Below are 13,523 nucleotides of genomic sequence, written 5' to 3'. Positions count from 1 at the left end.
CAACCAACTGCAGTGTTTACAGTTCAGATGGTGATGCACAAGGCAAACAAAATGAGAATTTTCCCTCTTACTTTTTTTTATACTTTGTTATGATCACATCTTGCATTACTGTTTTTGTGTGCTACAGAGACATTTCAGGGACTAACTGATTACCTATTTTCTACCTCCTAGCCATTCCCTGTTAATAGCACTGAGATTTTTCCCAGCCCTACATCTGAAGCAAACTTTCCTTTTATGCCCAAACAACTACAAGGAAGCAGAAAGTGAGTGGCTTGCTTTCAGCACAACAGATGGCTAGCAGAACCCTGCTGGCAGGAACCACCCCACACCTCGATCCAATGTACAGCATGAGGTCTTGAAAAACAGCCCTCCCATGGGCAGCAAAGCTGGCAGGGTATGGGAAGGGGCTGTGCCACAGTCAGAATCCGGATGTTACAGGCAAAGATTTTCAGCAGCCCCACCACCACTCTGAAATGAAGTTTCCCCGGGAGGATGCATTACACCAGAGACACATCTCAGTATCTACTTTTCCTGACTTTCCTGAGGGCAAGCAGGCTCATTGAGATGAAGGAAAGTTAAAAAGCTCTAATCCATAATCTCCTAGAGGCCCCTCTAAACTGTTCAAACATTTAATCATGATTTTCTTTGAATACCCAGACAATAACACCTACAATTACTCCTTAGTGAGAAAACAATTTACCTTCAGCTTTGCAAGGATAATGTTCCCTACATACAAGCACAAAGATCCATGGAAAACAAAGAGCTTACCTGAATGGGGTGGTGTAGCTGATACCACTGTTGAGGGTGCTGGATTCCCAGCAACAGTTGACAGTGTAATAGGAATGGTAGAGTTAGTAAGGATTCCTTTTACTTGGACAGGAACTGTTGATCCTGGCAGTTGAATCATCACAGAAGCAACACCTTATCCAAGAAAAGAAAAATGGGATGAAGTGAAAACAAAAGCCTTTCAGATACTCAGATACAGTACTTTCAAATACTTCAGATACTCCTGATAAACAGGAGCAGTGCACTTCAAGGCAAGACTTCAATAACATCTTAAAGCAGTAAAAACAGAAATGCAGACCGCTTATGTGATTAGGAATTCTTCCCTATGTTTCCCTAATTTCTAAATAGCAAAATTTTAACACATTTTACTAACCTGTTGATAAACTGACAGTTTGAGTTAATAATCTAATCTCTCTTATCAGAGCCAAGTTCTACCTCAGCCAAGTTGTAAAAAAATCCGAAATATTAGAGCTAAATTTATTAACTTCATAAACTGCTCTGCACATCTATGAACACTATTATACTGATTAACATCATGCCACATGATCCTACCGGGCTGCGTTGTCATGGCAGTACCAGCCCCTCGAGGCTTTAATTCAGCCTGCAGCAGTGTGGAAGGAACAGCTGCCACCTGCCCTGGGACCAGGGGGCTCTTCAGCGTGAGCACCTGCCCCTGTGGAGTCATCACTACGCTTGCAGCCGTGAGTGTGAGAGAGGCTGAGGAGTCCTCTGCAAGAAAAGAAGTATGTAAAACACTCATCTATTCTGGCACAGCCCCCTGCGAGCCAGCATTAGGTACAGCTCTGGAAGGAGCCATTCTTTTGTTTCTTCCTACATTTATGATGTGAAGGTCTCCACAAATGTTGAACACTTCTCTAGAAGTTCTCATCTACAAAAAAAACTCTCCAGTATCTGACAACTCCGCCATTCAGTTTAAGAGCAAACTTCCATCCTTGTTGAGAGCTAGCATTTTGAGGAGGGAGGTTTTTAAGAGTCTGTTCTAGCAACCCCAGCCATTCTGGGGGTTTTGAGTCAGCAGAAAAAGAACCACCTTCAACTCTTAGAAATTACTGCTGGATTGCAGTGAAACTCCCTGAGATTAAAGGACAACTGAGTAAGAATTTACTTCCCATCATTCTGAAACTCTGAAGTCACATTCACCTGATGACCTCAGTCGTACTGGTCTCATCCTTACTGAAAGCAAGCGGTTTCCACACCTATCATATGGACATTTCCCGGTCCTACGCACAATTCTGTTTCAGGAGTGAGGCTGCCTGCACAAGCCAGCTGGCATTTTGCCTTCCCACGGGGTGCAGCTTCCATGGCTGTTTCCCCTTGATGCAGGACATGCACCACTTGTAGCTCACCTGTGGCCCGGACTCCTCTCCTGGCAAGTATCAAAGGCTTGCCCCTTCTGTTTGTCATCGCTATGGGGGTTGGCTCTCTAGGGGCAGCAGAGGATCCTTCTTGCTGGGTGCTAGCAGTGGAGGGTGCAGCTGATTTCTGTGGCTCAGGTTCTTTCTTCTTTTTTTGTGCTTCTGTTGCTTTTTGTTTAGCATAAATATATTCCAGCTTCTTCAGGACAACCTCTTCTGTCTTTCCTACAGAAAAATTATCAGAGAATCAGCTTACTTTCAAACTCTCTTTCCAAAACTAAAACACTGATGGTAGAAAATAACAATGCATTAAGCTGACATCATTCAATTACTATAAAACAGATAACCACCATCCCCACCAAGTAAATAGTATACTTAATATCAGAGTGAAGCAATTACCTATTTATTCTGATTTTTTTTTTCCCTTCAGAAACATCCACACATTTTAGAATTTGTCTGCCACTTTGATAAGCAGAAGTCAGCGTGCACAAGCACAGGCTCTTGCTGAACAAATACTAGTAGAAAACACCCGCAGCTATGAAAAAATCCTCCCACACCTCCCAATGATAAACATATGACTACTGGATAAAATGTTACCTTTACCTGGAATGAAATTTTTTGGACTAATGAACCCTGTTACTCAAATGACATTTGAATGTAAACTCACATACAGCTTACCACTGCCATGAAAATTCTAACCTTGGACAAACACACAGATTTCATAAATAATTTGTTTTCTGCAAATACACACAGTTTTACATGATCCAAGTTCAAGTGACTATAATAGCTTGTTTTCTCCTTAGTGTTTATAGTTTAACATCATGGTATATCTTTAATTGAGTCTATATTTGACTAACTCTACTGAGAGAGGACTTTTTCCTCAGCAAATCTGAGGTCTCACTAGGAATGCAAAAGATCAAATAACTACTTTGTGAAGTTTTTTCTTTCATTCTCCACTCAAAAGACCTCTCATACATTTCTAGATTACTAGACTTCATTACAACACCTTTTACTTTTTATAAATCAAATACCTTATATATGGATGAATGGATTCATGTAAATACAGAAGATTTAAGTATCTTTCATTTCTACTTTACAGGTGTTCCACTGTTTATAGTCCCAGACTGCAAGATTAAAATATTATTTTGTTTGTTCACATATTTTGACACTGGTTGAAAATGCGTCACAGCTCTCCTACCCTTCCAAATGAGCCAGAAAGACACAGTAAATACAAGATGTAATGTGTGCATGAGCAGCAGCTTAGAGTCTACGTTGGTTTTGTTCTGTGTACAGAGCTGACACATTCTAGCCTGTAGGAGCACTGGTTCTTGGGAAAGCAGGACAAGAAGTCATTTGCAAAGCTCTGCAAGGATTTGGATGTTTCGGTACTGACCAGAGACAGCTGTGTGTGACTGTGAAGGGCTGAGAAGAAAAGAAGTGACCAGTGACAGAATAAAGGGACACCATCACCATCACCCCACCCTTCCAGAGGAACCCAAGCCTGTGGCTCCCAGCAGAGAGCATTCCACACTTCCTTTAGGCATGAAGGAAAACAAAAGCCATTTCTATCAGCATGATGAGCCTGTCACTGAGTCAGAGCTTAGCAGAACTTTGTTTGGCATCACAAGTCTGAATTTTATGTGAAGCAATGACACACCTGGATGCACGGCTTACTCCACACATTCTCACTCCTAAAAGCCTCTTCTTGCATTATTACAGCTAGTTTGCATCCAAACCCGTCTCACCTGAAAGCGTGGATACTTTTCGAATCAGACCATCTCGTTTGCGTGTCAGTAACGTCTTCTGTCCAATAAACTTATCTGCCTGATCTGTCAGTCCTTGGATTTCCTCAAAGGCCTAAAATAGTATCAGGGAACTGATTTATAAACCAGTGACAGACAAAATAATAGTTTTCCTTCCCAGAAACCTTTACAAAATTTATTTTAAAATTTCTGTAATCCTGAGAAAATAGGATTGAGAGAAAGCATGTGAAGTACCATGAATTCCAGCTTTCCCTAAATGCTGGCTGAGGAGTGATAAACATCTTGTTTGCCCTTCCTCCAAACATCAGCAATTTTTAAGAAAGACCCCAAACTTTTATCTTCTAGTTTCTAGGTACAGCTGATAAACACAATCCCATATCTACCACTCATGTTTAGTTTCCTGTCATTTACATCTTTACAATTAAGCTTTTTAATGTCTGTATAGTGCCTAATGGAATGCTATCTTTTCAAGCATAAAAAAAGTAATGGATTTAATGGATCAAAAAATTTCCTTATGTACACAAGAAACCACTAAAGAATTAAGACATAACGTTCCATGATTCAGAAAGAATACAAGGAGAGAGCCAATCCAAAAATATATGTTCATGTCATCAAGACTATGCATTTTGGAATCCAGATTCTTTCAGGTATTGTTTTGTTCTAGAGAGTCCTCCAGAGATGACAGAAGTCCCCTCTACACTGGGACTCACCTGAAGAGTTCATACTAGCATAATTACTCCGTCCAGATTAAATGATTCTCCTCCTCACTTAAGCTCCAAAATACCTACCTGCTTGAGAATGTAGCATTTGGAGACCTTGGGAAGGTTCAGCAGCCCCAAAACTTTCTTCAACTTGTCAAAGAGACCTCTCATTTCATTACGTCGCCGACGCTCATTTGCCGTGTGTGTCTGCCGGTAATGAGCAAAGGCTTCAGCCTGGGACTTCAGCTTTCTTTTCCAGGTCTGATGCTTCTGCAGGAGGAGCAACCAGATTGACCAGTTTAAGTAAAGAAGGCAACATAATGGCAGACAATGTTCAAATGCATGTGAGATTTACAGCCTTTCTACAGACACCTGAAGAGTCCACGTCATGCTATCCTGCTACTATGTCTTCCTGAAAGTTCAGAATCAGAAGGACACACAGTAAGAAATGAAATGCTGACCAAAGAAGTGACCAACATAATTACATCAACCTTAAGGGAAAAGAGCACGAGTCCCTCCAGTTCATAAGCTTTTAACTTTTGCAACACAAGGCTACTTAGATAAAATCACAGCATTACAGCAAAATCACGTATGTTTGAGCCAAGTATTTTTTGTTTGCTTGTCAAGAAAGTCTACTAACAAATGAAATAATTACATCAAATACAGGAGACTTCAATCTTTCCCCGGAGTTAAACTAGCTTGATTTCCACTTTCTTTCATAAGTTCATTATGGGTTGGTCCAAAGAGACATAGTAAGTCAGAATGTGAAAGATGGCATTGACATTTATCACACCAGACATCCACCAGCAAAGAGAATGCAGCCAAGAGCCTCTGGTTTTGAATTTGCTTAAGTTTCTAAAACAACTGCCAGACAATAAGCAAAATTACTGATCTCCACAGATTTAGAAGTTTTTTATGTCATCATTACTCTTCCAGGTTTTGTACAGCTGTGCTATTTACTTAATGGGGAAGAAATGAACACAGGTTTTTAGATAATTTTAGGTCTGCTTAAAACCCCAGATCATCAGCAGAAAGACTCCTCAGATTTAGTGATACTATTTCTGAGCCTGCTGCACTAGGAGGAATCTGAAGACTTGTCTCCTGAAATCTGGCTCTTGAGAGCCATTTTGCTCTCACAGGCAGACTCGAGCACAGTACAGCTGCAACTGCTCCTGTGTTGGCCATGGGTTCCTATCAAGGGAAGGCCTTACAATGTAAATTCAAGGGCAGAGAAGAGGACACACGGAAAAGGTGAGGCAGACAGAGCATCCTGGATCCCATCCAGGGGTCTCAGGCAAAGGCATACATCCCATCCTGCTCTAGTAGCTAAGACATACACCAGGTTCCCACCGCACTCAAAGCCCCACCCCACCACAGAAGGAAGCCCTTGAGCTGATGTCAAGAATACCAGACAGTTATGGACAGAGAAACTGGCTTCAGAGCCACCCAAAAATACAGCACAAGATTCTCAAGGACTGCAGTGAGTTTTGGTTTGAAAGGATTCTGTGATTAAACATATAGGATTATGTGCTTAAACATATATTCAAACTTCTGTTTTTAGAACTCCTTCATCCAGTCCTGTGCCTATACAATTCTACATACTGTCTTCAACACATGAAAATTTTGCTGATTTATTATTTTAAGTGTGCTGTAAAAATTATTCGTGCCAAGAACACAAAACCTAAGCAAACACAGTCATAAATAAAAGGCAGATCTTCCTCCCATATTGCCAAAGCTGAATCTGAAACCCACTGATGCCAGCACCAGCCCTTTTGTCTTAACGAGATTTGGAATGAGCAAACTCCCCCCCAGTACATTTGGTTTCTTGCATTTAATCACAAGTATCTGCAAGGCAGATAAATCATATTAAGAGCTGCATGTGAGATGAAAATTTATCTTTAAAATGGAGGTGTGATACTAAAAGGAAAGAGGAGAGCAAACATATACCTTTGCATGTTTTTCTGATAATGTTTCATCCGAAGAATTAGGAGGATGGTATCTGGAAGAAAGGTAAAAAGTTTTTCCCAATGCTATTCATTCCAACAATCTAGAATTGCTCATTTTTATGCCTTGAAATTAACTTTTCTTGTGTAATTGCATAAAAGCAGGAATCTGTTGAGTTTTCTCAAGAAAGTGAACTCTTATCTCCAATGCCATCATCCTGGAAGTAACTAAGCTGTTCTGAAAGCTCTGAAATTATCTCAGAGTGCAAAAGACAAACTATTTCACTATATGCCAAAAAGAATATAAATTCAGCTTCTGACTGTTAGCTGCTTAAAGTATCTTTTTAAAGTATGCTTTGGTTCTGTTTTTAATAAACACAGATATAATACAGATGGCAGAGCAATCCCTCCCCCACCAAGAACCACCAACCGAAATCCTCAAATTTATTACTATCCTAATATATAATAACAGCAGCTTCCTCATATCTCAGAAGCTGCAACAAAACAAAGAAAACACACATTTGAAAATTATTTTTAACAAAACATGACATCTGTTTTTCTCTCTCAGTGAAAGACCTTCAAAATTTAAAGCAAAGTCACCACCTAAGGATAAAAGTTGAGCTGTTATCCTTAAAGGGGAGGAAAAAAGAGGTAACTATTTGGTAGGCATATAATAGCACCAAACAGTTTTTTCAAAGTTTCTAAAAATAAATCTTCAAACAAAAATAATGATAGATGCAATGTTCTCCATTCTTTTGTTTGATGCAACTGAGAAAAAGCCATGACTATCATTACATTCCTCAAGTAAGCCAGGTTTTAATTTTGCCTTTATCATTATAAATGCAAGGGCAACAACAGTAACAAAAATAAACCAACCAAAAAAAAGTAAGCCAAGCTATCCAACCATGTCAGACTGTATGTCAGTGAGAAAATACTTTCTTTGCTGGGGCAATGGTCCCAAAGACAAATCTATCATTTACAGTGTCAGGGACTAACCTAATGACTATTTCTGCCCAGAAGTCCACCAGCAAGAATAAACAAAGCTTACAAAATCACATGTAAAACAAAGACAGCCCTGCTAATTTTCAGTTTGCAGGAAGGGAGGCTATTTACTCAATAATTTTACAAGATACATCCCCATAAATGAATTAATTAGAGGGGAAGAAAGAAAAGGCTAAGACACCTTGATACTACTCTTAGTGCTGCCAGCACCATCCTCACAGACACTGGGAAGCACCAGTGCTGAGGAAGGCATGCCAGAAGCCTTGCTTTATCTTGTCATCACATTACACCTGTTGTTTAAGGGGATCACTCCACACCAGCCAGCAGCAGGATACACAGGGGATACACAGGTGCTCTCCAGGGGTGCTTACTTCTGGTCGGAGGGTTCGATATGAGCAGCTGTGGCCTTCAGACGGGCAATGTTAATCTTCTCTGAAAGCTCCTCCACGGTCTCAATGTCCACCTGCTCGTCATCCTCTCTGTATTCACACGCATCCTGGAACAGGTTTTGTTTTGGTTTTTTAAAATGAGTATCTACTCAGCAATAGCGCTCAGGCCAAAACAGTTTCACTTCAGTCTCAAATGAGATTACATTATAACATTTAGAACCATCAAGGAATCAACATCTCCAGCTACACTGGCCAGTAAACAGTGCTAAGCAGGGGGTTACTTTATCTGTCACCTCCAGGAATTCCTCCCACAAGCAACTCTAAAAAAATGCATTTTGGTTAGGGCAGAACCCATCTTTGTCCTTAACGTTTTCATTACGGCTGAGACAAAAACTTTCACAAGGCGGAATTTTCCTGCCTCCATTTTCAAGTAAGATTAAACTGCCTTTACAACCTAATACTGCAGACTCTTGCTAATTTGTACAGAATTTGAAATAGTTACCACCTTAGTACTGGTCTCTCATACCTAAGACAGCAAAAGTCACGATGTCATACAGTCAGGCTTCTTTGGATCACATAGTAAACTGCTTACATGATGAAGAGTAAGATTCTGGCTCTTTCCAAAATGCTGCCAAAATGCTGCCCAATCATTTTACATATTTCTTATATTCTGAAGAGTATGTTTTCTCCATGCTTGCCTGACCAAGAAAACCTGATATTTTGTGAAGAGAGAGATAAGGAACAACTGCAGTTTTGTAGCAACAAAAAGAGTTAAATATCAATCTTGTGGTCATCTGAAAGTCCAGGTGATTCCCCTCTTCCAAGAAAACATGCCTATTCCACCAATTGTTTTGTATTACAGTTTTTAGTAAAGTTTTTTACATTACAATCTTTGGTCTGATTACAGCAAAGAACGAAGAATTCTTTCTCCTTAAGCAAGAAAATGTGATTACACCTCCATTCTCTACTCTATTTTACCCAGTTTCCTGAACTACCCTGACTAAACGAAAACTATTCAGAGATACTATTTAAATCACAGAACTACTGAATAGATACTGCATGTACAAGAGGTAGTGGCAACATTGATCTATTTCTTTATTTAAAGGCACTTCACCGTCTTGCCTGTTTTCTTGGATCATTCATAAATCCACCATGATGCTGAAAGCCTCCTGATACTTCCTCTAAGCTTTTCCACTTTATACAGTACCATTTCTGTGACTCTTATGTGCAAGAGATGTGTACTGGTTTTGTTCAGTGGGCAGTATTACCCTGTCTTAACTACATTTGGACATCATTACATTGGAGGAAACATGGTCAGGCAGGGTAGTTCAAAAAAGATGCTCCAATCCAGAGAGAAAGAGGGAAAGTGTCCCAGGAAATTAGCTAACCATAGAAACACTGCTGTCATAAAGTTTTCCAGTGCTGGTAAGTTATACAGAGCTAATCAAAGGGTTGACAGCAATTCTCCAGGCTAGAGCTGCTCTAGAATTCAACACTCTGTATACTATCATATTAGAAAAATGGTATCAAAACCCAATATATGGTATCTTTTTCATGAAAGATGGACAAAAAAAAAATAGAAATGAAAAACTCTGTTGCCCACCAGGAACTTAACATCTTTAAGTTTACACATTCTGAATGTGGAGAAATGAAAAAACAGAAGTAATTAACTTTTTCATTCTTTTCATTCTTCATCTACCAACAAAGGGGAAAGTGCTTCTGGTTCGTAGATCTTTCCTCTCAACCCCTGAATTCCTAGCAACAGGAAAATATCATAATCATGAAGATCACCAGAAGTAAGTAGTTCTGACATTTAAGAACAGCTATTCCTACTGCCAACCTGCCATAGGCTGAATCTTATCCATAGCCCAGCATGATTCTTGAAGATGCTTGTGGAAGCCCTACCTTTCTAGCATCATTCAATCCACACTACTTTCCAAACTACTTCCTGTAGTTACATAAATTCTAAATGCCTCTGAATAAGGGTGAAATACCTTATGGAATGAAGACACCAGAGGAGCAAAACCATTCTACAACAGAGTTCTGAAATTGTTATGGAAATTACAGCATTTTTCCCTTTCTTCATTTCAATGCCTGTTTTTAAGCCCCCTCCTCTGATTTTTCTCTGTTCCAGGCAGCCTAAACCCCTATTGCTGATACCTAAAGAGCAAATTACCTGATGGTAGAGGAACCTCAGCAACAGTGCTGAGGAAAGAGGTTACATGACAATGGATGTCATTACACATTACCCAAGTAAACGTGTAATTTCTAAAGCTGCCTTCTATGGTACAATGTCTGCAAGTTACACACATGCTCTGAACTAAAAGCTGACAACATGCAAGAGATTGTTAGAATTTATATTGTCCACAAACTGTATCACTTGCACTTTGTATGAAGCTTACAATTTAATAATAATTGATAACAGTCCTTATAATTTCAGTGTTTGGCTCAGAAAAAGAACGACTGAAAAACACTTTTAAACAACACTTACAATGCAGTACCTTGCCAGACATAGAAGCTGTTTTTACAGGAGTAAGCTGAACCATGGGACTCTTATCTGCAGCATTACAATACCAGAAGAACCCCCGGCATGGTCTTGGCTTACGCCAACAAGGACTTGTGAACAATTAGGGGCCACAGCCTGTGACTTAGCCCAGGCCAAGCAGTCCTTCTCAGCAGGAACTCCGTGTGCAATCATCCTGGCTTGGAGATCAAAAGTTTAACATCCCCTCCCAAACCATCACACTTGAATTTGTTCAGACAGCATGTCCCAATAACTCATTAGTCTGCTTCTACAGATATTCCCAGAAAGTTTTATTCATATCACCTAACCCACAATGATTAACCATCCTAAGCTCATCTTGATGCAACTCAGGGTAGGAAATTCAAAAGGGAAAAGGTACCATCTCAGCAACCTTCTTTCAGTAGAAAAGTCTCTACATCAAGGACACAAGTCAGCACAAGGTAAGAAGGTAATCTGAATGGCACTGATGTGCAAAACTAAGAACAATTAACCAGTGTGTGAAAATGTGCTAAAAAATAAACACTAATAGCTACTACAGGTAGGCAGCAATCTTCCCGACTCTCACTGGAGTTCTCTAAGGTTTAAATGGCCATTTGCGGATCAACCAACACCAGTCCACATTCCAAACTAACAGAAGAGCTGTCTTAAGTATTTCCACTAAACAAAACTGTTAGTGGGCATGCATGTACTCTTTGTTTCTGTTTCCACTAATTTAATGAAGCACATAAACATCCTCTACTAGTCTGTTTACATGATCTGACTTCATCCAGTCTGACAAACAATACAGTGCAGCCTGTAAGTGTCTTGTAAGCACTACGATGAGAGAAGAGTACATCTCAGTGAAAAATAAAAAGTTTAACTCCTTAACTGACTTCTTCATTAGGCACTGATGTGCTAAGTCAACTTGCCAGCAACAGCAATTAAAACAAATCCAAATTCCAGACAGGTTTTTACAGACCCCTGAAATCTCATTCCTCAGCTTCACTGCTCTAGAACCAAAGCTAGCTTATTGTAATCGTGTGACCTTGCAGTGAAGACATACCCTTACATGGCTTTCCAAGCCATATCAGTCAAAACCTGTGTGGTATGTTTCTTCCAAAACAAACATTTCTTCTAATCTCTCATATTACTCATTTGCTTCATCATCTTTTGCAGGATGAAAGTAAAGAGTTTTCAAACATCAACCTTGATAAAAGACTACTCTGTGACCTAGACAATATTGCTGATTTACCAACAAATTCTTAAGACCATGTCAGGGAAGTTTATCTGGCATCAGGAATGAATTAACAGCGGTTCTCAAAACCTGATGATAACTCTGCTCAAGTTATTAAAGGATACAGGACGTATGAAACTGCCACCACCCAGCTGAAGACAAGGCAGCAACAATTCAGTTTTCCACTTAAAAGGAACTTTCAAATATAACATCTGTATTCAGATTTTTCACCTTCATGCAGCTGAGATACTATCACCTTGTCTGAGAACAGGGAGCTGGAAAATGAACTGATTAGTCAATTTTTCTGGAAGTTGAAGAGGTTCTCTAAAAGCCAGAGTGTTCACTTGGCTATCATGGAATCACAGAATATCCTGAGTTAGAAGAGACCCACAAGGATCATTGAAGTCCATCTCTTGGCCCTGCACAGCACCATCCCCAAGAATCACACCAGGTGCCTGAGAGCATTGTCCAGACTTTTCTTGAACTCTGTCAGGCTGGTGCTGTGACCCCTTCCCTGGGGAGCCTGTTCCAGTGCTCACTCACCCTCTGGGTGAAAAACCCTTTTCTAATATGCCACCTAAACCTCCCCTGACCCAATTCATTCCATTCCCATGGGTTCTGTCACTGGTAGTTACCACAGAGGAGACAGCAGTACTTGCCCCTCCTTTTCCCCTTGTGAGGAAGTTGCAGACTGCAGTGAGGTCTCCCCTCGGTCTACTCCAGGCTGAACAGACCAAATGATCTCAGCCACTCATTAAAGAGCTGCTCCTCACTCCTGTAAGGCCTTTTGCCACCCTCCCAGCCCTCCTTTGGATGCTCTCCAACAGCTTAATGTCCTTTACATATTGTGGCACTCTAAGCTGCACACAGGTCTTGATGTGAGGTCACCCCAGAGCAGAGCAGAGCAGGACAATGCCCTCCCCTGCCTGGTTGGCCATGCTGTGCCTGATGCTCCCCAGGACACGTTTGGCCTTCCTGGCTGCCAGGGCACTGCAGACTCACGTCCAGATTGCCACAGCCCAGGACCTCCATGTACCTTTCCACAGCACTGCTCTCCAGCCTTTCCTTCCTCAGGCTGTTTGTACACCCAGGGTTGTCCCATCTCAGGTGCAGAATCTGGCACCTGCCCTTGTTAAACTTCACATGGTTGGTCTCTCTGCAGGGCCTCTCTACCTTTGAGAGTCAACAGCTCCTCCCAGTTTGCATCTCTGGCAAGCTTACATAGCATCCCTTCCAGTCCTGCCTCCAAGTGACTTATGAAGATGCTGAAGAGCACAGGCCTGAGGATGGAGCCCTGCAGAACCCTGCTAGTGACCAGGCACCAGTCTGATGTCACCCCATTCATTATCACCCTTCACACCTGACCCATGATCCAGCTGCTCACTCATCACTTGATGTGTTTATCCTGATGAGTGCTGGACATTTTGTCTACAAGGATCCTGTGAGAGAAAGTATCAAAAGCTTTACTGAAATCCAAAAAGTTTGAATCAACTGGCTTCCACCAGTCAGCTACGTGGGTAACCTCAGGGACCTTCCTAACTCACTCCTTGAGTAGCCTGAAGTCTACTCTCCTCATTTCCAGGGTTGAAGTCTTGCTGGCACTTTTCCTCCTGTCACCAGAGATTTGAACTTGATTGCTTTGTGGCTGTTGTGGCCAAGACAGCAGCCAATTGCCATTTCCCTCACAAGCCTGTTACAAGCAGCAGTTCAAGGAGTGCACATTTCCTAGCTGGCTCCTGTAGGACCTGTACCAAGAAGTTATTGCCCAGGTGTTCTAGGAGTCCTCTAGACCCGTTTGTACCGAAGAACACTAGTCTGATTTTCAA

General features: G+C 41.0%; 1 protein-coding gene across 7 annotated transcripts in view; it reads right to left on the bottom strand.

Annotated features, from left to right (window-relative positions):
* Positions 1-13,523, bottom strand: part of MGA (MAX dimerization protein MGA) — a 60,526-nt gene that overhangs the window by 5,293 nt on the left and 41,710 nt on the right. For 5 of the 7 annotated variants that reach the window (XM_030239766.2, XM_030239769.2, XM_030239771.2 and 2 more), the window contains 7 exons: positions 7,943-8,067; positions 6,574-6,625; positions 4,714-4,896; positions 3,908-4,019; positions 2,154-2,387; positions 1,339-1,515; positions 769-921 (listed from right to left, as the gene is read on the bottom strand). In XM_030239766.2, coding sequence (XP_030095626.2) covers positions 769-921; positions 1,339-1,515; positions 2,154-2,387; positions 3,908-4,019; positions 4,714-4,896; positions 6,574-6,625; positions 7,943-8,067 — 1,036 coding nt within the window. The remainder of the gene's footprint in view (positions 1-768; positions 922-1,338; positions 1,516-2,153; positions 2,388-3,907; positions 4,020-4,713; positions 4,897-6,573; positions 6,626-7,942; positions 8,068-13,523) is intronic. The other 2 variants (XM_030239773.2, XM_030239774.2) reach the window with 2 other exon arrangements.

Source organism: Serinus canaria, chromosome 5 (assembly GCF_022539315.1).
Source record: "Serinus canaria isolate serCan28SL12 chromosome 5, serCan2020, whole genome shotgun sequence".
In the NCBI taxonomy this organism is placed as follows: Eukaryota; Metazoa; Chordata; class Aves; order Passeriformes; family Fringillidae; genus Serinus; species Serinus canaria.
This window is presented reverse-complemented; position numbering and strand designations above follow the sequence as displayed.